Source organism: Vanellus vanellus (assembly GCF_965231255.1).
Source record: "Vanellus vanellus genome assembly, chromosome: 10".
Classification (NCBI taxonomy): domain Eukaryota; kingdom Metazoa; phylum Chordata; class Aves; order Charadriiformes; family Charadriidae; genus Vanellus; species Vanellus vanellus.
The window spans coordinates 24,397,235-24,417,581 of NC_138915.1; the positions used below are offsets into that span (position 1 = coordinate 24,397,235).

Sequence of the window (20,347 nt, forward strand, 5' to 3'; positions counted from 1 at the left end):
CCGAGCCGGGCACCGCGGCAGCCCGAGCCGCCAGGGGCGTGGCCGCCGCTCCGCCTCCACCAATCACCTCCGCCAGGGGGCGTGGCCGCCGGCGCCGCACCCCCAATCGGCTGCCGGAGGGGGGGCGGAGAGGAGGGCGGAAGCCCGGCGCACCACGTGGACAGAGGTGGAAAGTTACCCGTCCGTCAAGCGCGGAGGCCCCGCCCACCACGGGCAGGGGGCGGGGCCTGGACCGCCCAGCCGCTGTGGGGCGCTGCGGGGCGGGGGCTGTCCCCGTGTCCCCGCGTCCCCTCCGCAGCCCCTCCGTGCCCAGCGATGACCACAGCCCCGGGCAGTGCGCAGTGGGGACATTCCCAGCCTTTATTGAGCCTCAGCGCTGCCCCTGCTGCGCTCCAGAGGGTGAAGCCACCTCCCGCTGGGTCCCCTCTGTCCCCGCTCTGCCTGGGCCTCGCCCCGACACCTTCCCCTGCCCCGAGAGGCATGGCGTGGGGACAGCAGGGCATGAGGGGGTGGGCAGGGGGACAGCGGGGCAGGGGGACAGAGTGTGAGGGTGGTGGAGGACAGGGCGGCAGGGCATGAGGGTGACAGGGTGTGGGGACAGCAGGCATGGGGACAGGGCAGTGGGCCATAAGGGTGATGACATGTGGGGACAGCGGGGCACAAAGGTGATGGGCATAGGAACAGGACAGTGGGGCACGAGGGTGATGGGCATGGGGACAGCAGGCATGGGGATGGGACAGCAGGGCACAAAAGAGACAGGGTGTGGTGACGTGTTCCTGGGTGTGCTTATGGCCACCTCGGAGCAGGGAGTGGGGATTGGTGAGCCCCCAGCAGCTCCAACGCACTGCCATGTTGGGGGGCTCAGTGTGGCCGTGGCGGGGAGCAGGGCTGGGGGTCCTGGGCATTTGGCAGAGGTAGAGTGGGATTGGGGAGTGAGGCCCATGGGGCAGCGAGATTCCAGGCAGCAGGGATGCGGAGCATGCGGTGCACCGGAGTGCATCACACTCCCATGTAGCTGTTCTTGTAGGGGCTGTGCTCCGGGGGGGTGTCCAGGGCCCCGGGCATCACAGATGGTGGTGGGTTGTTGCTGCCCTCCCAGAGGGGCTCGTAGCTGTCCTTGGGGGGCAGCTCGCTCACGTAGCAGACATTCTCACTGTCATTGGGCTTGAAGCTCTCCACAATGTCTTTGGGGACTCCGGCCCATTCCTCGGGGGAGCAGAGCGTGGTGAGAGGAGCCATGCCCCAGCCCAGCCCCAGCCCCATGGGGCAAGGGGGGAGCCTGGGTTAGGGCTGCCAGCAGCTGCCTTACCTGGAAGTTGCCATTGTGGGTGATGAAGAGCTCATCGAAGTTCTTGCTGGGGTTGGGGATCTGGGGCATGAGGATGACCCACACCCTGTGTGGGAGAGGTGTGTCAGAGGCGAAGGGCCCCAGCACCGCTGCCCCCTGCCAGCCCCCCACGCTCACCTTTCCATGCGCACCAGCAGGACAACAAGGACCAGCAAGAGCAGGCAGGAAGCAACAGGGATCAAGACCGTGTGGATCCAGAACCAGCGCAGCTGCTCCTGCACCGTGCCTGGAAGGAGCCAGGGTGACACGGACCCCCAGCCAGCACACCACCACAGTAGTAGGGTGGGCACAGTGGTGGTGTTTTGTGGGTGGCCATGGGAGCTCAGCATCATCTGTGGCAGGGCTCAGCTGGGAGCGGAGGATGGAGAAGGGGCTTGTCCCCAAGCCCTGCCACACTGTCACCACAAATGGCTGGTGACCCTGTCCTGGACAGGGACAGCCCCTAGGACCTACCCTTGCTGGTGGAGTTGCTGCCCCAGACCACGGGGACGCTCCACTCGCTCCAGAGCTGAGTGCTGCCGCAGTAGTTGTTGATCTTGCTGCGCACGTAGAAGGTGTAGTACTTCTCATAGTCCACGCTGGGGAAGGAGAAGACATCTCCTTTCACCTGGTGCACCTGCAGAGAGATGTGGGCCACGCAATGAGGGCCGGCATTGCCATGGAGGCTGGTGCACAGCTCGTCCCCAGGCACAACTGTGGGGGTGCCACATCTGGGGGGATCTCACCGTCCAGCTGGTGTCCTTGTTGCTCTTGTACTTGACAGCGTGCTCCAGGCATTGGGCTTTGGGGTATGGGGAGGTCCAGGTCAGCTGCAGCTGGTTGCTGCTCATGTTGCGGATGGTCAAGTTGACGGGCGCCTCTGGTTTCACTGCAAGGCACAGGTGATGTCCAGTGACTGCTATCCCCACGGCCTGGTGGTCCTGCCACCAGCTGGGATATGGTGGGGCAGCCCTGGGGACCCACAGCCCCACTCCTGCCCCACCGCAGCCCTGCAGAGAAGAGTGGGTGCCCCCCATCACTCCGTACCCAGGTCCTGGAGCTCCATGCGCTCGCTGCGGATCTCCAGGGTCCGGCCGCTGAGGCTGGCATTGATGAGGACACGGAAAGGCTGAAACTGGGTGATCTCACTCTTGTTGAACCAGCAGCCGACTCTGATGCCCTGGTCCTGCAGGTACTGCTTGCACTCCACCACGGGGGACCTGTTCTCGTACCTGTGCCGCAGCGGGTTACTGGGGCTCCCCGAGGCCCCGCACACCCCAGCTCTCCCCAGAACCACTCTTCCCAGTGCATCCCATCCCACTTGCCCCGGAGAGAGAGCCTCCCCCACGCTGGGCTCGAGGAAGAGGAGCAGGCTGATGCTTGGACCAGCAATGCTGACAGGAGCGTCCTGTGTGGGGACCCACCACTGGACAACCTGCTGTGGGGCTGGCCGTGGGGCAGGGGCACCTACCAGTAGTAGAAGGAATAGTTGGCTGTGAGCGTCTCTCTGCTGCCCCACATGCAGGTCATGTACTCCTCGTTGAAGAGGACACAATCCACCCCTGCAAGGGACAGACACTGCTGGGCACCGCAGTGGTGGGCAGCTGCGCAGGGCCCCGGGAGTGCACCGGGGAGACACGGCACATGCCAGGGGGCCCTGCACATCCCCGACAGCCTTCCTCCGTGTGAGCCAAACAAGGCCAGCACTTCCCAGCAGAGCTGCAATGAAGCCTGCCTGCAATGCCGGGCCCCCACCGCCCCGGTCACACTTGCTCTGTTGGCGATGCCTGGGCTGCCAGCAGCCTCGCATATTCCTCCAAAGGACTGCCGGCCCAGCAGCTGTCCCTGCTATTGGATCATCTTGCTCCAGATGTGCTGATTCGCACCGATTCCTCCATCCCTAAGCCACTGTTCGCAGCCCCTCGCACTGTGGGTCAGGACAGAAACCCTTTCCTGCCAACCCATCTTGCTTATCCCATGAGAAAAACAGGGATTTGTGCCTGATGTCTCCATCCTGGCTAAACTGATCTCGCTGTTGCCCTTTTGGGTGCTTGCAGGTGCCCATGTGTTCCTGTGTCTGCGGGATGGACACTACGCTGGGCTGTGCTTCTCACCGCAGCCCCTCCGCTACGGGGCTGGGGGCTGAGCCCTGGTGGTTCTACCTCTGCAGGAAACACTGCTGAGCCCCGGGAGGCCAAGCAGCCACTCCAGGCACCCACAGCGGCTCCTCTGCCCCCTCCTTCCGCCGCACTGTGTCAGCCCCGGTCCTGCCCACGCAGCCGGAGGCCACATCCCGGGCTGGCTGGGGGCTGGAGGGGTACCGGAGCGGTGTCGGTCCCAGGATCGGTTATCAAGTTGCAGTCCATTCTGGCAGCCATGGGCATGGCTTGCTGCGGGATGAGCTCCTCCGATGGACTGAGGCACTTCGCAGAGCCTTTGCAAGTGCCAAACCAGCTGCTGGTGGCCAAGAGCTGTCCTGGAGGCTCCCAGAAAAAGGGATTTTTCCCCCCCTAAAAATCAGGCAATGGGACACCCCGTCCCTTCCAAGGTCCAAACCCATCCACCAGCACCACGGGGGCAGGAGAAAGCCAGAGCCGGGCTTTCCTGGGTTGTAATGTAATGCGACAGAGCAAACAGGCACTGCGCTCCGGCTGTTTCCGCACCTGGAGGTGGAGGGTACCTTCCCGGCAACCTGGGAGGTCCAGGGATACCGAGGGGCTGTTTTTCCACAGAAAGCTGGTGTTGTATTGACAGCCCACCAAGAAGCAGGATGGCGACTGGGGTGAGAGTGCCGGGTGGAAAGAGAAGCCGCCGTCCCCCGTCCCCTGCCTGCGCACGGCACCACTGACGTGACTGGGATGGACTGGCTGGTGCGGAGCCGCTGGCTGCCGCCCGAGAGGATCTGCGCATAGCATCCTGCCATTGCCCCCCGCCCCGGGGGAACCCCATGGCCAGGGTCCCTCCCGGCAGCACTGCCTGCAGGCCTGGCAGCCCCAGGGGCGGCAGAGCTGCGGAGCTGGGAGCTGCGGGGGCAGTAGAGCCATCATGGGGGCAGTAGAGCCATCATGGGGCCAGGAGCCATAGGGCCAGGAGAGTCGCAGGGCCAGTAACCATGGGGGCTGGTGGTTCCAGTGATGCTCCAGCACTGGGGCGGGAGTAATGACACCCGATGGGGATTCCCTGGCACGGCCCAACTCTCCCAGCGGCCTTTCCAACCCGTGTAGGTGCCGGGGGTCCTGGGGAGTACCAGGGGCTCACGGGGTCTCTGGTGCACACCCTAACGGCTCGCCAGCCCACACGGCCCCACGCAGCCCCACATCCTGCCCTCCTCGCCCATCATCACCGGAGAGCAACATCCCCCAGCCCCACCACCCATGGGGCACCACGGCCTCCCAGCGCCCCCCCCCCCCAGGGCCCATGTGCCCCCCTTACCTGGGGAGCTGCAGGCAGCAGCAAGGTAGGGGCCCAGCCCCCAGAGGAGGAGGAGGAGGAGGACAGGCGCAAGAAAGGTGCCGGGCACCGCCATGGCGGGGCGAGCTGTGAGGCGCGTGCGAACAGCCTCTGCACACAGCCCACCGCACAGGGCTGCCGGCTTCCGCACCCGCGCCACTTCCTGCCCCACGGCACCGCCCGCCGCCATGGGGCCCATGCCATGAGGTGCCCCATGGGTCACTCCAAACGGGACTGTGGGTCACCACATTGAGGCCCTGCGACTCATCCCACTGGGGCCCATCACCCTTCCCGCCCTGCCCCACGGCTCACCCCTCTGGGCCCCACCGTCTGCCCCACCGGGACCCCACAGCTCACCCCGCCATGCCACAGGGCTCACCTCCCCCAGGGATGCCCCTCAGGAGCGGGGCCAGTGTGGGATTCGCAACCCACGGACCCACTGTGGGTGTCCCGGGCTGGGTCCCTGAGAACTGGGCAGAACTGGGAGTCACTGGGGCATTGCTGGGGAGCGGCTACGGGGACATGGTCACACAGGGGTTCATGGGGACAGCCGGGGGCAGTTATGGGAGGTGGTTGCAGGGTCAGTGATGGGGGCAGAGATGGGGGGCAGACATGGGTGCGGCGATGGGGGTGCAGTCGGGGGGATGGTGGCCGTGGGGCCACTGGGGCAGGTGTCAGGGGCAGCGGGGGCAGCAGGGGGTGGTGGGCTGTGGGGCAGTCCTGGGGTAAGGATCACAGAATCATAGAATAGTTCGGGTTTAGAAGGAACCTTTAAAGGCCATCTACTCCAACCCTCCCTGCCATGAGCAGGGACATCTTCAACCAGATCAGGTTGCTCAGAGCCTCGTCCAACCTGGCCTGGAATGTTTCCAGGGATGGGGCATCTACCACCTCTCTGGGCAACCTGGGCCAGTGTTTCACTACCCTAAGTGTAAAAAATGGCTTCCTTTTATTTGATCTATATCTCCCCTCTTTCAGTGTAAAACCATTCCCCCTTATCCCATCACTCCCCTCCCTGACGAAAAGTCCCTCCCCAGCTCTCCTGGAGCCCCTTTAGGCACTGGAAGGGGCTCTGAGGTCTCCCTGGAGCCTTCTCTTCTCCAGGCTGAACCCCCCCACCTCTCCCAGCCTGTCCTCCCAGCAGAGGGGCTCCAGCCCTCCCAGCACCTCCGGGGCCTCCTCTGGCCCCGCTCCAACAGCTCCATGTCCTTCTTGTGCTGAGGGCTCCAGAGCTGGACACAGTATTCCAGGTGGGGTCTCCCCAGAGCACAGCAGAGGGGCACAATCCCCCCCTCGCCCTGCTGGCCACGCTGTGGGGATGCAGCCCGGGGTGCCGGGGGCTTTCTGGGCTGTGAGCACACATTGTCAGCTCACGTCCAGCTTTTCATCCACCAGTTTCCCCAAGCCCTTCTCGGCAGGGCTGCTCTCCATCCCTCCATCCCCAGCCTGTACTGGTAATGGGGGCTGCCCCGACCCCCGTGCAGGACGCTGCGCTTGGCCTGGTTGGACCCCGTGAGGCTCCCAGGGACCCCCTTCCCCAACCTGCCCAGGGCCCTCTGGATGCCATCCCGTCCCTCGGGCACGTCACCGCCCCACTCAGCTTGGTGTCACCCGCAGACGTGCTGAGGCTGCACTCCACCCCGCTGTCTACGTCACTGATGAGGACACTGAGCAGTGCCGGTCCCCGTACGGACCCCTGAGGGTCACCGCTCCCCGCTGACCTCCGCCCGCGCGCGGAGCCGTTGCCCCTCTGCACCTGACCGTCCCGCAAGTCCCTCATCCGCCAGGGGGCGCCGCCCCGTCCCTCTTCGCCACTTTTCGCCCGCGCTCGGCCCGGCTCGGGCCCTCCCGGCAGCGCTCGGGTCTCTCCGTCCTTCCTCGGCCCGGCTCGGGCCCTCCCGGCAGCGCTCGGGTCTCTCCGTCCTTCCTCGGCTCGGCTCGGGCCCTCCCGGCGACGCTCGGGTCTCTCCGTCCTTCCTCGGCTCGGCTCGGACCGCTCCGGCTCCCCTCGGCGCCGCCCGTCGCACCGGCGCCGTGCTCGGGTCTCTCCGGCGCAGGGCGCATGCGCCGGCGGCCCTTGTTGTGGCCCGGCCGCCTCTGCCCGCCGGCCGGCCCGGGATGGCGGCCTTCGGCGTCCTCAGCTACGAGCACCGTCCGCTCAAGCGCCCGCGTCTCGGCCCGCCCGACGTCTACCCGCAGGACCCCAAGCAGAAGGAGGTGCGGAGTGGAAGCGGGGTGCGGGGCTGGCGGTGAGGAGGCCCCCGGGGCTGCCCGGCGTCCCCGCCGGTGGCTGGGCGTGAGGGGCCCGTCCCCGGGGTTGTGGGTGGGAGGCCTGGCCGGCGAGGGGGGCGCCGCGGTTCCCCGTGTCCCAGCGCTCGCCTGGCGCGCTGCCTGGCAGCGAGGGCCTGGGGGAGGCCGCCGGGCCCCGCCGGGCCCTGTCCCCACGCTGGCCGGGCCGCCGTGGCGGGGACGGAGGCTGTGGGCGTGTGGCGTGGAGGGGCCTGGCCGGGCCCTGCTGATGGTCCTTCCCCCGCAGGATGAGCTGACTGCTCTGAACGTCAAGCAAGGCTTCAATAACCAGCCGGCGGTCTCTGGGGACGAGCATGGCAGTGCCAAAAATGTCAATTTTAACCCGGCGAAGGTGAGAGCCGTCGGGAGGGTGTGGGGGCCAGGCAGGTGTCGGTGGCTGGATGGGGAGGCTGCTGGGTCCTGGGCAGTCCTGCGTCTCATTCCTTCCTGCCGTGTCCAGAACCAGGAGACCCTTTTATTTAGGATGGGTGTTTTAGGACCTAACCATCTGTCCCTGTAGAATCAAAGTTCTGCATCCTTTTGGAACTGTGTCCCACCTCCGAGAGAGCAAGTTCTCGTCTTGCTCCGTACTTCTTGTGGGCAGGTCTGTATCAGCAGTCTCTGTTAAACCAGCATCTAGAACTCCTTGTATTCTGCAGTTAAAGCAGGAGACTAGGATACCAGAAGCGGGAAACTTCTTGGTTTGGTTTCATTATGGCCACGGTAGAAGAGAAGCAAGATTTCTTGAACCATTTGGCAGTTTAAATATGGGAGTTATATAACAGGCTTTAACTCCATTTTCCCAGTCTCTAAAATCAAGACATTAACTTCCTGGCCTCCTGGGCAAGAGGACTAGTAATGACCTGGGATAGAAGGCAATCAATAAGCACAGTATATTTGTTTTCCTTGGCTGACTTATGTTCAAGAAGCCTTCTGTCTGGTTTGACAAGTACCTATAAAGAGTTATGTCCGTCTCAGCTTGAGCCCCTACTTGGTTATTGTATGAGTTGTCTAGAAGCATTCCTCTTTGCAAGTATGCCAAAGGAAATTATTGGCAGGTTTTTTGTGTTTCAAAAGTTGGTACTGGTGAGACTTCTGGTGGGAGTGATAAATGAGATTTTAAGCACATGGAATAGATCTTTGACCCGTGAAATGTAATTCATCCTTCTGATCTTTTTTCCAGATCAGTTCAAATTTTAGCAGTATTATTGCAGAAAAGCTGCGATGCAATACACTGCCTGACACAGGAAGACGGAAACCCCAGGTGAATCAGAAGGATAACTTTTGGCTGGTGACAGCACGTTCTCAGAGTGCCATAAACAACTGGTTCACAGATCTGGCTGGAACTAAGCCACTCACTCATCTGGCTAAGAAGGTATGTCACAGGAGGTGCTACCTGGCAGGGCAGAGCATTTCATCTGCACTTGTTTCTGAAGTGTTTGCCTAGTAGAAGTTTTTTACTATTTGGAGAAGTTTCTTCTTTTGACATCTCTTAAAGCTTTCAGCTTGAAGAGTGTATCCATGATCTGTAGTGCACTGGCTGTAGTCGTCCCTCCTCTGTTGTTTGGAGGTTGTGTTCAACTTTGCCTTTTGGCTTGTATAATAGGATTTACTTTAAGGTTCAGATGTTTTTCAGAAGAGCTGCCACTGTTGCCTTTGGCCTATTGTTTAGGTTAGGACCATTCCTGTTGTGGAGGGGTTTTCAAGTTCTCAAAAGTCATAGTGAGAATTACTGGATATAATCAGCTGAGTGATTTCACAGACTTCTGTTGCAGTGACACGTTTCTGGTTTTAAGCTGAGAAGAGTAAGTGTATTATAGCTTCGTCTCAGGCAGGCTAGAGCATTTCTGTGCCCTGGGGTGTTGGGCTAGATGTTTTCTTGGTAGCATGCAATTCTGTAGAGTGTGAAAGAAGAAAGAAGGGTCTTTGCCATTTTATCGGGCCTGATAGCAAGGGGAGCTAACTCTCTGTCAGGGTGGGCCTATAAACAGGGAACTCGGGAACCTAGTGTGCCTTGTGGAAAAGTACAACTCCCAGTTGCGAAACAGTAGCAGAGTACGTAGTTTAGAAGCTGGAGTTTGTCTGGTCCTCGGAGTTCTGAGTCACTCTAGGGGGGAACATAAAGTAATCAGATTTTCCCAGAATCTGTATCTATCAACTGAGTCCTTGTGTCCTTGTTTGCACGTTGGCTGTCAGTTTCCTGCGGTCACTGTGAAAGCTTAAACCTTTCAAGGCCTTCCCCAGTTTCCTGCAATGGGCTTCATCAGTTTCCATGGATTTAGACATGAAAGCAGCGACTGTCGGTAGCCAAGTCGTCTGTGTCTTTGAGGCATCAGAGAATGATTGGGAAGAATGCAAGAGGCACAGTAAAGCGATTGAACTGTCGGTAGTTCAGGAACTTTGAGATACTGACCAAATGGAGCTGTTCTCCCTGAATTTGTGTCATGCCTCTCTGAACACACGCATACTTTTGCTTTCCGTAGTATCCTGTGGAAATGAGCCCTACAGCTGTACTTTTTCCTGTGATGTGTTATTGCTTCCTGGTTTATAGATCTGCAGTCTGATGATTTCACTGGTATCCTCCCGTATTGTATCTTGAATTTTGAATCCTGAATTAATGAATTCCTTTCTACTATGGTACTCAATTCCCTGTTTCTCACAGTCTTCTGTTGGCTACTCATGGTATTACAAGACTTTTGTAACCACTCCGTTTTGTTTATGTAAATTAAGAGTCCTATCTTCAGTCTCTATAGCAGACACTCTGTGTTTCTGACTCAGTCCTTAGTCTGTGTCTTTTGTAGTTGTTTATATCCTCTCTGGAGGATATCCTCAAAGCTGTTTGCAGGATTCAGGGCATGGGTTTACAGTAATGTAATTATGTTTTCTGTCTTCTTTCAATTTGTTTTGTTTCTGTTTATACCGAAATGCAGCTTTGGTACTGCTGCTTTCTGACCAACGGTAGCTTTGCAGTAGTTCCTGTCTAAGTTCTTGGTTGCAATTCTCCCTCTCAATTCTGTTACAGGTGCCCATTTTTAGCAAGAAGGAAGAGGTCTTTGGTTATTTGGCGAAATACACCGTTCCAGTAATGAGAGCAGCTTGGCTCATCAAAATGACTTGTGCCTATTATGCTGCCATCACGGAAACCAAGGTGAAAAAGCGTCACGTCATTGATCCCTTCATTGGTAAGCACTTTGTGTGGAGCGCTGGTTTTGTTCCATCCCAGATGTTTCCTTCTCAGCCTGCTCTTGAATAGTAAGAGGTAGCCTGGAAATCCATATAAACTTGTTTCCTGCTGATAAGTCCTAGTGCTCTGACATGCATAACTGTCTAAAACAACAGGGCCCACCTGTGAGACTATACAGTTGAAAAGTCTTAGCAGCCACAAATACTTCGTGAGAGCCTACCTCTTCTTTCTCTCCTTTAAGTTTTGCTGTGCTCCTCTGCTGTACAACCTGTTTTTTTTTTTACCCTACAAAGACTGTAAACGTTATAATTGACTGATAAGCTGCTTCTAAAGAGAGTAAGTATGTTTCCCAGAGAATTCCAGTATGTTATTCCTTGTTTGTGTTTCCAATTTTGTTAAGCCTTATTGCATCCCATATCTAACATCCTTTGCATCCTGGCCTGCTTCAGATTACTGTGGTCTAGGAGAGCTCCCCTGGCAGTTTTCTGGTTTGTATGGCTGTGGCTCTGGGACCTGACCACACTCCTTTGAAAAGCAGTATTAGCAGCTGAGGTCCAGGGATATTTTTTTTCCTTCATGTTTATCTTTGGTATAAAAATTACACAGACTTCTCAGCTCTATTTTTGGAGGTTGATTGGGTTGTTAGATGTATTTATTTTATTTGCTTTCCTTTTCCTTTGAGTGTTTGTCCTACTGCTGACCCTGTAAGTGTTGTTTGTTTCACGTTCTTGTGTATTTTGCCTTGGGTTTTGCCATCTGTATTGACCTAGAGGAGTGTAATCGTGTTGTCACTTTCTGTATTGAGTTTGTCTCTTATACGATTAGGTTTAAGTAAAAACAATTATTTTAAAAAATCATTGATCATGGCTTTACACTTATATCTGAAAGAGATTAAGAACAAGTTCAGAGCTGAAGTGTTTCCAGTGTTTCTGCTGTCTGTCAAATTATTGAGGATTCTAGACCAGGCTGGCCTAACACGGCTCCCCACTGGAAAGCCTCTTCTCTTTGCCTGCTGATTCTCAGCAACTGCAGTTGAGAAATCTTTCTTCCCAACTTTTCTTGTACAAAGTAACCCCTGCTCCCAAACACAGAACTTTGTTTCCCTTGTTCCCTGTGTTTGTGGATGCCTCTTCCTCCCTGCCACCCCCAGGTCACAAGCAAAGCTAATACTGTGGCACTTACTTTTCTTTCTTTCTCTTTCTGTCCTTTTCAAATGACAGGAACTTTTTTGGGTTTCCACCTGCGCACCAGCCTGGTTCTTTCCTGCTTCTGTGTACCACAGCACTCGTTGCTAACCTGTTTCCTCTTCTCCAGAATGGACGCAGATCATCACCAAGTACCTGTCAGAGCAGCTGCAGAAAATTGCGGAGTTCTATAGGCAGCTCCCAGGGCAAGGCTGTGGCTCGCCGTCTGGGCCAATGCCGCAAGAGGTTGAACAAGCTTTGAAGCAGTGGGACTACAACGAGAAACTAGCTATGTTCATGTTCCAGGTGAGGGACTGGAGGGGGCTGCTGGGTGAGTGCATAGCAGAGGAGGGCTAGGGGAAGTGGGTGCGAAGTGGTTTATTTTTGCAGAATATTCTCTTTCTGTGAATAGACCATTAGAGCTGGATGCAGTCTCGAGCTCAGTAGTAGAACAGGGGTAGTACAGAACTGCGCAAACTTCTAGAGTTATTTCCACTGTTAGAAAGCAAGCAGCTGCTGCTGCTCTGCCTTAGTGCGCGTTGCTTCAGCTTTTGTCCGTTTGCTCTGCCTTTATCTGTGTGCAGGATGGCATGCTGGACCGGCATGAATTCCTGACGTGGGTCCTCGAGTGCTTTGAGAAGATACGGTCAGGAGAAGATGAATTTCTGAAAATGCTCCTACCCCTGCTGCTGCGGGTGAGAAATACGTACCCGGCTTGCTTCAGGAGAGCATTGACTTCTGCTGTTGTCAGTCCCCTTCCTGTGGCCTAAAGGACGATGATCTATTTTGCACCGAGGACACTAGGGAGTGTCCCTCAGAGCATCATTCTTGGCTCATGCAAGGAAACCTTTTTAGCCCTGGTCTCTTCTGTTTCTTTCTCCTTTACCCTGTTTCCCTGTACTGGACTTGGTCATCCCTGCCCATGTCATAGCTGTGATAGTTGGACTCATTGCGCACCACTACATGGAAATTGCTTTTCTTTCTTTCTGTTGCAACAGATTGTAGGCAGACCCTTGAAGCCCTGGGAAGACTGGGCGTGGGTACATTTTCATATATGAAGTCATTGCCATAGAGCATTTAAAGGGTTTTTCTGGTATTTAGTAGCCAGTGGGCAATTGATGATGCTAAGGACCTCTCTGTAAAAAGGGACTGTCTCTACAAGGCAGTGCCACACAGTATACTACTTTGGGAGGTTCAAGGGTTTCTCCTGTGTTGCTTGTAACGAGGACGTTTCCCTTCCCCCCCTGCCTCTTTCCTACAGTACTCTGGAGAGTTTGTGCAGTCTGCATACCTGTCCAGACGTCTGGCCTACTTCTGCACCCGCAGGCTTGCTATGCAGCTGGATGGTGCTGGTGGGCACCCACCCCACATCCTGTCTGCCCAGACAGGGAATGCTCTTCCTTCAACTCCCACCCCTCAGCCAGCTGCAGGGAATCCTCCTCCCAGCCCTTTCAGCGACTTACTGCTGTGCCCCCAGCACCGGCCAGTGGTATATGGGCTCAGCTGCATCCTCCAGGTAGGTTTGAGTAGTGGTTGGTGATAGTGGGGTCAACAGGGACGGTTTATATTGTATGCCATCAAAGAAGAATCATTACAGTCTGAGTCGGCAGCTTCCTGAGTACAGAAATATCAAACCATGATTGTCAATGGTTAGGTCTCTGCTGACGTGTTACAGAGCTTTTGTACCAGGCATCAGTGCTGTGGCAGTGCCCTTGACTGACTTGCATAATAAAAATGGGTTGGAAAAGAGCCTTTTGCTCTATACACAGTTGTCTCAGGTGGCTGGAAAAGCTTTGCAGAAAAGGGGATGAGAAAGAAAGGGTCATTTCGTCTTATATATGTCAATAACACATTGTCATCTAGGAAAGGAAACTATGCCAGAAATGAAAGAGTGCTTTCTAATTTTGTGAGCTCTGAAAAACAAACAACCCCCCATCAGAAAAACCCACCCCCCAAATGAAAAAAAAAAAAAACCAAACCAAACAACCGGCATACACAAAAAACAACCCCTCCCACTTCTTTATGGACAGACTTTAATGGTTTAGGCAGACCACTCTCCTCAGCAGTGGCAGTAGGCTATGAACAGGAACAACTCTAAGCTCATCCTCTTTATGCTTGGAATTGGTTAAACCTTACCTTGTGGTAAAAGGGCAAGGTTGCTGAAGCCTTACTGATAGATGTTTGAAGGGCGGATGCTGTTCTGTCACTGTGGCTCTCAGTCCATACGGTACTTGGGTGAGAGGGAGGTGAGTGAGTTCTGTTCAGTGTGTGTGTTTGTGGTTGTGTTTTTTCTCCTTCAAGAGGAGAGTGACTAGGTCAGGTGGGTCCCTGTAGGAGCAGTGGAGATTGCCACTTCCAGGGGAGGAAAGGAGCGTGTTAAAGCAGAGGAGATTCTCGAGAGTGCAGGATGGAACAGGAGGTGGATAGGAAGAGAGCACACAGCTTGGGAATCCACAGCTTAACGGAGAAACTTGAGATCAAAGAGCCCTGACAGGGTCAAGGAGCAGCCAGCCAGCTCTCAAACAGGGTAGATAGAAAATTCCTAGAGTACAGTGGGCTAGAAGTAAGGATCTGTCTGCAAGGGCTAGAGAGCAATGTGGGGGTTTATAAATAACCCCTTTGTATTCCCATTAAGTATTTCTTGGTTACTTTTAGTTAAAAAAGTTTAGAGTGTTTTTTTTCTGGCTTCTGTGTGATAAAACATGTCTTTTTTTAAATATAAAAAACCCTTTGTTTGGGAGCTTACTTTAGGAAAAAGATATGAGCACATGCACCTTAAAGATTTGGATGATTTGGGGTTTGAACACAACCTGCTTAAGAAGTTTGACTTGGTTAGTGATGGACTGATCTTTAGTATGTCTCAGAAGAGCTCTTCTGATGGATCTACAGATCTTCTGAACTGCAGATAGTAGACAAGACTAAGACAGAATAAGATCTAGTGGTTGGAAGTCGGAGCTGGGTAGAGTCAGGCTGGAAACAGTTGCATTTTTAACAGCGTACATAATTAACCTTTGCTCAAGCATTCTCAAGATATGATGAATTCTTTGGTTTAAGTGTTTAAACCAGCCTTGGTTGTCCATCTTAATGCCTGGCTCATTGTGAGCCAGAAGCTGTAGGGGTGCTAGGAATCGTTCGGTGAAGTTTTGTCTGTGGGTGGGTGTCTGTACAAGATGGTAAAAGAATGAAAATGTGTATTGGTACTATAATCACACTTGTAATCATTAAATAATATAGTGTAATAAGTTTGGGTCTGTTAACTCATACTACTTCTCACACTTTCCTCTTGATGAGGGCTGTAAGTCACTAATGTAAACACTGCTCCTGGACCATGAGGGTTGGATTGTGCATTGACAATGTGAGTTGTAGACAATAAGTTCTGTTTAGAAACAGCAGAGAGCTCTGCAACAACATGTTGCTGCTTTTGCGTAACATGGAACTCTGGTCTTGGTTTCCTAAGCATACCAAGGGCAAGAAACTCAATGCAGCGTAAATACTAGTTTACTCTTTTCTACTCTGGTATGGTCTTTAGCCCGAAGACTCTTTCAGAGCTTAGAACAAAAAAATCCAAATAGTAAATATGTATACAGGATGGTGAATGCCTGGGCAATAGGATAAAGGAGTGGTTATTTCTGTACAAATCAATCTAACTTAATTGTTTTGACCTTGATTTGCTCAATGATATTGACTTTTCTATCTGTTGCAGAGTATAATTTTGTGTTGCCCAAGTGCCCTTGTGTGGCATTACTCATTAACTGATAGCAGGATAAAGACCGGCTCTCCGTTGGACCACCTGCCTATAGCCCCATCCAACTTGCCCATGCCAGGAGGGAATTCGGCCTTTACACAGCAGGTGAGCAGCCTTCAAAAAAGGGAGCTCTTGTGGTCCAGGATAATAGCTGTATCTTTGCTCTTTCAGGATTTTCTTTTCATGTTGCGTGATAAGCAGATCTGGAGGTGCTGTCTCACTCCCAAGGAATTAAATGCTCCCGTTCTGCTGTAAGCAAGAGCGATGTCCTTGGAAGATGGGCAGACTCTAACCTTGAGTAGAACTACTGTCATGCTCTGTTTTCTGATGATTTAAACACGGGACTTCTAAGGCATCCTTTTGTATGTTTACACAAGTCCATTGCTTTTAGGTTCGGGCAAAGCTGCGTGAAATTGAGCAGCAGATAAAGGAACGTGGCCAGGCTGTGGAGGTTCGCTGGTCATTTGACAAGTGCCAGGAAACCACAGCAGGTAACTTGCTGTAGGTTAAAGTTTCTCTCCCCCTGTTCCATGTGTTACCCTGAGAAACATCCTGTCTGGCTATTTTCTTTGAATTTTCCTATTTGTTGCCATTGGTGTTTACTGTCAGGAGTGAAAAAAACCCAAATGGCTCTTTTTATTTCCAATGCAAAATCTTGCATGGGTCTGTTTCCCCACATGTAGGGGGAGTTTCTGTTACTGGAAGCTGGAAATATGTACCAGAGAAGTATGCTCTTGTATATGTGCCATGTTCTGATGCTTTCCCCTCACATCTGCTGTTGGTTGCTGTGAGAGTCGGGATACTAAGCTAGGTGGACCCTTGCTTGTCTGGTACAGCTTTCCTTAGGCAGTCTCCTGAGCAATGAGCTCACAGAAACTTGTGCTCCGTAGTCTGTTGTACCAGGTGCCAAATGCCCGTTTCTCTTCTCTGTTCTCTTCTAGGTTTCACTATTGGTCGTGTCTTGCACACTTTAGAAGTTCTGGACAGTCACAGCTTTGAAAGATCTGACTTCAGCAACTCTTTGGATTCCTTGTATAACAGGATATTTGGGCTGGGTCCAACCAAAGACAGTCATGAGGTGCCTTGGGACTTTGCTGCTGGGCCCTGGTTTTGGACGTGCTATGTTCTTGTTTATATTCTACAGTTACTGTGCTGTGTCTGTAGAGAGCTGATAGGTAGTGGCCTTTGGCCAAGAGATGTGATCTCCATTGAAAAGGATTTCGTGCAACCCTAAGTTGGGGAGGTACTAGAGTGAGAACGGGGGTTCTGTTCTCTAGAAAGTCTAGGTTAACAAATATGCGTAAGCTTGAGAGAATCTACACAGCTAACTGAGGAGAGTCTCCTGATGGAAGACCTCAGTCCGGATAGCAGATTGGTGATAAAGACATGTTCTGTGTCTGAGAGAAGTAAATGCTAGCCTTATCAAATTCTGGGCTGGCGGCTGTGTCCTGGGAGTCTGGGAGCTCACAGTTCAAGTTCCTCTTAGCCTGGGATGTGACATATTTATGATGTGTGGGACCATAGTGCAACCAATACTGCAATGGTTCCCGGAAGTGAGCTGCAGATTTAGTAGTTTGCATATTTTGTATAATGCTGTCGAGAAGCTGTTTCACTCTGTGCTGAGATTAGCACTCCATAGATGTGCTGCTGGAAGAGGGATGATTTTCTGAAGCAAAGCCAGCCTGGAGGTTTGTCAAGGCCTAAGGATCACGTCATGTTGCAATATGGAGTCAAAGCAGAGACAAAACAGGAGGGCTGTAGCTTGACATCTTTCTTCCATGGTAGGAAGAGGAGAAAGTAGAAGTCTTCAGGTTGTGTTCTACTAGAAGAAGCCTTGCTGTTATATCCCAACCTGAGGCCTTAGGACTGCTCACCTCTTCTGTTTGGCTCAGGTTCTCACCATAGTGCGTATATCTCAACAGATCTCCCCAGATGACGATGCAGTGGTGGCCTTGCTGTGCGAGTGGGCTGTCAGCTACAAACGCTCTGGACGTCACAGGGCTATGGTTGTGGCCAAACTCCTGGAGAAGCGTCAAGCAGAAATAGAGGCTGAGGTAAGTCCTTATTCCTGGAAGGCTAGCAGCAGTAAAGGAGAGCAGAGGTTACCTAACTACGATTATCTATTACACCAAAAGGCAAAGGCTGATCAGCACAATGCCTCTTCAATGCTGGTGCTGTTAATTATGGCATCTGCTCCATCTAACCTGAAGTAGGTCATAAGTGAGCCTGTGGGATGGTGTGTATCCCGATTCTTGGATACGTTTGAAGGCAGGTGATTGCAGTGCAGAAGTACTGGCTTACTTGGAGACTGTGAAGTTGTTTACAGAAACCTGTGTGGTGACTTTCCTATAAGTGCAAGATAGGAAAATTCTCTTGAAAACTTCTTTTTGAATTTTATGGATAGTGAGTTTCTCCTCTGTGACAGCAAAAAGTTGGTACTTTTTTCTATTTCTACAGAGATGTGGGGACTCTGAAGTCGTGGATGAGAAGGGCTCCATCTCCTCAGGCTCACTCTCGGCAGCCAGCGCTCCCGTCTTTCAGGATGTCCTTATGCAGTTCCTTGACACTCAAGCTCCTATGCTAAGTATGTAATAAGAACTTGTGGTCTCCTGGTTTCTAGCTTTCCCTCTCCTGAAACTTTGAATCTGTGTGCTATTCTCTTATGCGTAGGTCTTGGATGTACCTAAATTCTCTCTCTGGCTTTCTTGTGATCCAGAGCATACCTTGGAGAGGGAGGGCAAGCAGCCTGGAGGGCCAGATGGTAGAAAGATAATGCAGAAGCACTTCTGTTGACAGTGTTGACCAAGAATAAATGACTATAGGTTAATCAGGAATTAATTTGGTCTGAGAACTAGAGAGAGGTTTCTAAATAATAAATGACAAAGCTCTGGGATAGTCTCTCAGTGGAATTACTGCAGACAGATTAAGGGGAAGAGGGTACAACTCTGAATGATCCATCCAACTGTTTGTACACCCGGGAACGGCACTTCCAGGCTGAAGTCATAAAATCATAGTCCTGTGAGACTGACTCTCACATGGTCTGTGAGACTGACTGGAGAGCTATTGACTTACTTAATTGCCACCTGCTGAAACTGGGCTTTCTGCTTTTAGTCCCTACTGTAATCTCAGAACTGTGTATCAGTCATTTACTGTGTTGAGATCTCTGGAAGCACTTTCTCTAGCCCTAGGTTAGGTGGCTGGTGTTGCTCAGAGTGCTGCAGAACAACTCTGGTAGCCCTGACTGTCCTGTTGTTTCAGCTGATCCTGGGAAGGAAAATGAGAAGGTGGAGTTCTTTAATCTGGTGCTGCTGTTCTGTGAGCTAATCCGACATGATGTCTTCTCTCACAACATCTACATGTGCACGCTCATCTCCCGGGGTGATCTTGCGATGGATTCTCATGGGCCTCGCCCGCCCTCACCCTTCGATGATGCTGCTGAGGAGCATGACAGGAAGGAGACGGAGGGAAATAGTGGCATCAAGCTAGAGGTGAGAGCGCAAGCATCATGGCTCTCCTGTACATGTCCCTGTGTTGCGCTTGTCTGTTTTTACCATCTTTGCAGCCTCCTTGCTGTTACCTGCTGGAGGGTGTACCAGTGACTCATGCTTTTCCTTCTTCCATCCTATTTCCTTAGCATTTCAGTTTCAAAAGTAGAAGGCTGGAAAGGACCTGCTGAACATTAAGGGCTAGATAGGAATATCTTGCACTGCTCGAAGCAGAGCAGTGTATCATGAGCTGCTGTGTGAGGCCTGTCCGTGATATTTGCAGTGTATTAGGCTCTAACTTGCCAGGCACCATGGGTGTGTTTGCATATTGCTGTCACTGTCCAATGTGGATGTTGAGTGCTGTAGTAAAGAAATACTCTCTTGTTCTGTGGTGCATCACTGAGATGTAAAGCTGCTTTGTCTGTTTCCAGGACACAGGTCTTTCTGAGCCCATGGACATCGACCACAACTCCAGCATGCTCTTTGATGATATGGAGAAAACAGACTTTTCGGTACGTTCCTGCGTTTTCTACCTGCTACTCAGTAGGTAGGTCAGTATGTTGTGGTGGGACCAGGGACAGTATGTGCACTGTTTTTGTGTGAGTTGTGGTTTGAGGTAAAACAGAACCGATTTTCTTTTCAGTAATTTTTTCCCTCTCTACTGTAGAGCCAGTATGCTGGGAGCGGAAGGCAGTTGACACTGTACAAAGACCCATATAACCTGTTTATGCAGTTTGGAGTCCATCAGAGTAGAGTGAGTCCCAGTCATTCCTGGGATCTCCTGTGCTCTGGCCACTGCCAGCCCAGTGTTTGGGCAGGGTAATAAGTGGGCTGCTTGGAAGTGAATGGGAAACAGATGACCATGATAGCACCAGGAGACTGGGAATGACCAGTTAGTGTTGGCAGGGATTTTCTTGATCACCTGGGAGAAGACACAGTTCTGCTGTCATCATGCTGTGTGGCCTTTAGCACTTCTTCAGTTTTACAGTTCTTTATAATATTTGTGGGCGTAGTTCATGGTTGCAGAATACTTTGAAGCACTTAGGAATAAAAATAACTTGTGATGGTTGAAAAGTCCCTGAGTACCTACATTCCTGCGGCCATTTCTGGCCTTTCAAGGTACATTAGGCAGGTGTGATGTGCAGAGCTATGTGGCTTTCCTGTGGCTTTCCCAGGATCCTTGCTTGTTCTGTGGAGGTGGTTGTTCCCAAAATCCTAAGTAGTGGTTATTTATTTCCTGTTGTTTTTAACTCAATATACAACACGGACCAGAAGCAGAAATGGGAATAATGTCTCAGCACATTGCCTCGGTCATTGTCCTAAGAGCTGGATGTTTCTCCAACCTGTCGTCTTCCTGCCCTTTTTTAGGCCTGAGCGGATGTACCTTCCTTCAGCAATCTTCACTGTGACCGTGTGACCATGTTCCCAAACTACCTTTTCTTGTTCTTAATGTCTCCCTAGATGTTTTCTCCTCCAATGCATTGTGAATCTAAAGCCAGCCCTTCCCCTGAGAAACCAGATCCTGAAAAGGAAACAAAGCCTCTGCTGAAGGATAAGTCTGTGGAAGGAATGCTAGCATCCCTGTATGACCAGCCTCGGCACATCCAGTATGCAACACACTTTCCTATTCCTCAGGTATGAGACCTGCTCATAACCGCTCCCCTCTTGCTGCCTTCTGCTCTG

The 20,347-nt window shown here is 52.8% G+C and overlaps 2 protein-coding genes across 2 annotated transcripts in view; one reads left to right on the plus strand and one right to left on the minus strand.

The window, feature by feature from the left end:
• Positions 1 to 347: 347 nt before the first annotated feature.
• On the minus strand, positions 348 to 4,873 carry IL2RG (interleukin 2 receptor subunit gamma). Its single transcript, XM_082488237.1, has 8 exons — positions 4,760 to 4,873; positions 2,799 to 2,889; positions 2,375 to 2,559; positions 2,074 to 2,216; positions 1,802 to 1,964; positions 1,466 to 1,574; positions 1,310 to 1,394; positions 348 to 1,206 (listed from the first exon to the last, which is right to left on the minus strand). Exons 1-8 carry the CDS (start codon positions 4,851 to 4,853, stop codon positions 1,000 to 1,002), a joined length of 1,077 nt encoding a protein of 358 aa, XP_082344363.1. The 5' UTR covers positions 4,854 to 4,873; the 3' UTR covers positions 348 to 999.
• A 2,002-nt stretch (positions 4,874 to 6,875) lies between these two features.
• MED12 (mediator complex subunit 12) overlaps positions 6,876 to 20,347 on the plus strand; it is a 38,125-nt gene continuing 24,653 nt past the window's right edge. Inside the window, exons 1-15 of the mRNA XM_082488399.1 lie at positions 6,876 to 6,994; positions 7,314 to 7,418; positions 8,250 to 8,441; positions 10,089 to 10,248; positions 11,565 to 11,740; positions 12,019 to 12,129; positions 12,696 to 12,950; positions 15,138 to 15,284; positions 15,571 to 15,670; positions 16,121 to 16,257; positions 17,102 to 17,233; positions 17,637 to 17,763; positions 18,438 to 18,667; positions 19,096 to 19,176; positions 20,126 to 20,299. Of these exons, the coding sequence (XP_082344525.1) occupies positions 6,896 to 6,994; positions 7,314 to 7,418; positions 8,250 to 8,441; positions 10,089 to 10,248; positions 11,565 to 11,740; positions 12,019 to 12,129; positions 12,696 to 12,950; positions 15,138 to 15,284; positions 15,571 to 15,670; positions 16,121 to 16,257; positions 17,102 to 17,233; positions 17,637 to 17,763; positions 18,438 to 18,667; positions 19,096 to 19,176; positions 20,126 to 20,299 (2,226 nt within the window). The 5' untranslated portion in view covers positions 6,876 to 6,895. The remainder of the gene's footprint in view (positions 6,995 to 7,313; positions 7,419 to 8,249; positions 8,442 to 10,088; positions 10,249 to 11,564; positions 11,741 to 12,018; positions 12,130 to 12,695; positions 12,951 to 15,137; positions 15,285 to 15,570; positions 15,671 to 16,120; positions 16,258 to 17,101; positions 17,234 to 17,636; positions 17,764 to 18,437; positions 18,668 to 19,095; positions 19,177 to 20,125; positions 20,300 to 20,347) is intronic.

Bases quoted from the DNA above. Each gene is read 5' to 3' on its own strand.
- IL2RG (XM_082488237.1), bottom strand. From the start codon at position 4,853: ATGGCGGTGCCCGGCACCTTTCTTGCGCCTGTCCTCCTCCTCCTCCTC. The intron at 2,560-2,798 runs GTAGGTGCCCCT...GCTGCGGCACAG, and splicing joins AACTATTCCTTCTACTACTG to GTACGAGAACAGGTCCCCCG. The intron at 2,217-2,374 runs GTACGGAGTGAT...TGTGCCTTGCAG, and splicing joins CATGGAGCTCCAGGACCTGG to TGAAACCAGAGGCGCCCGTC.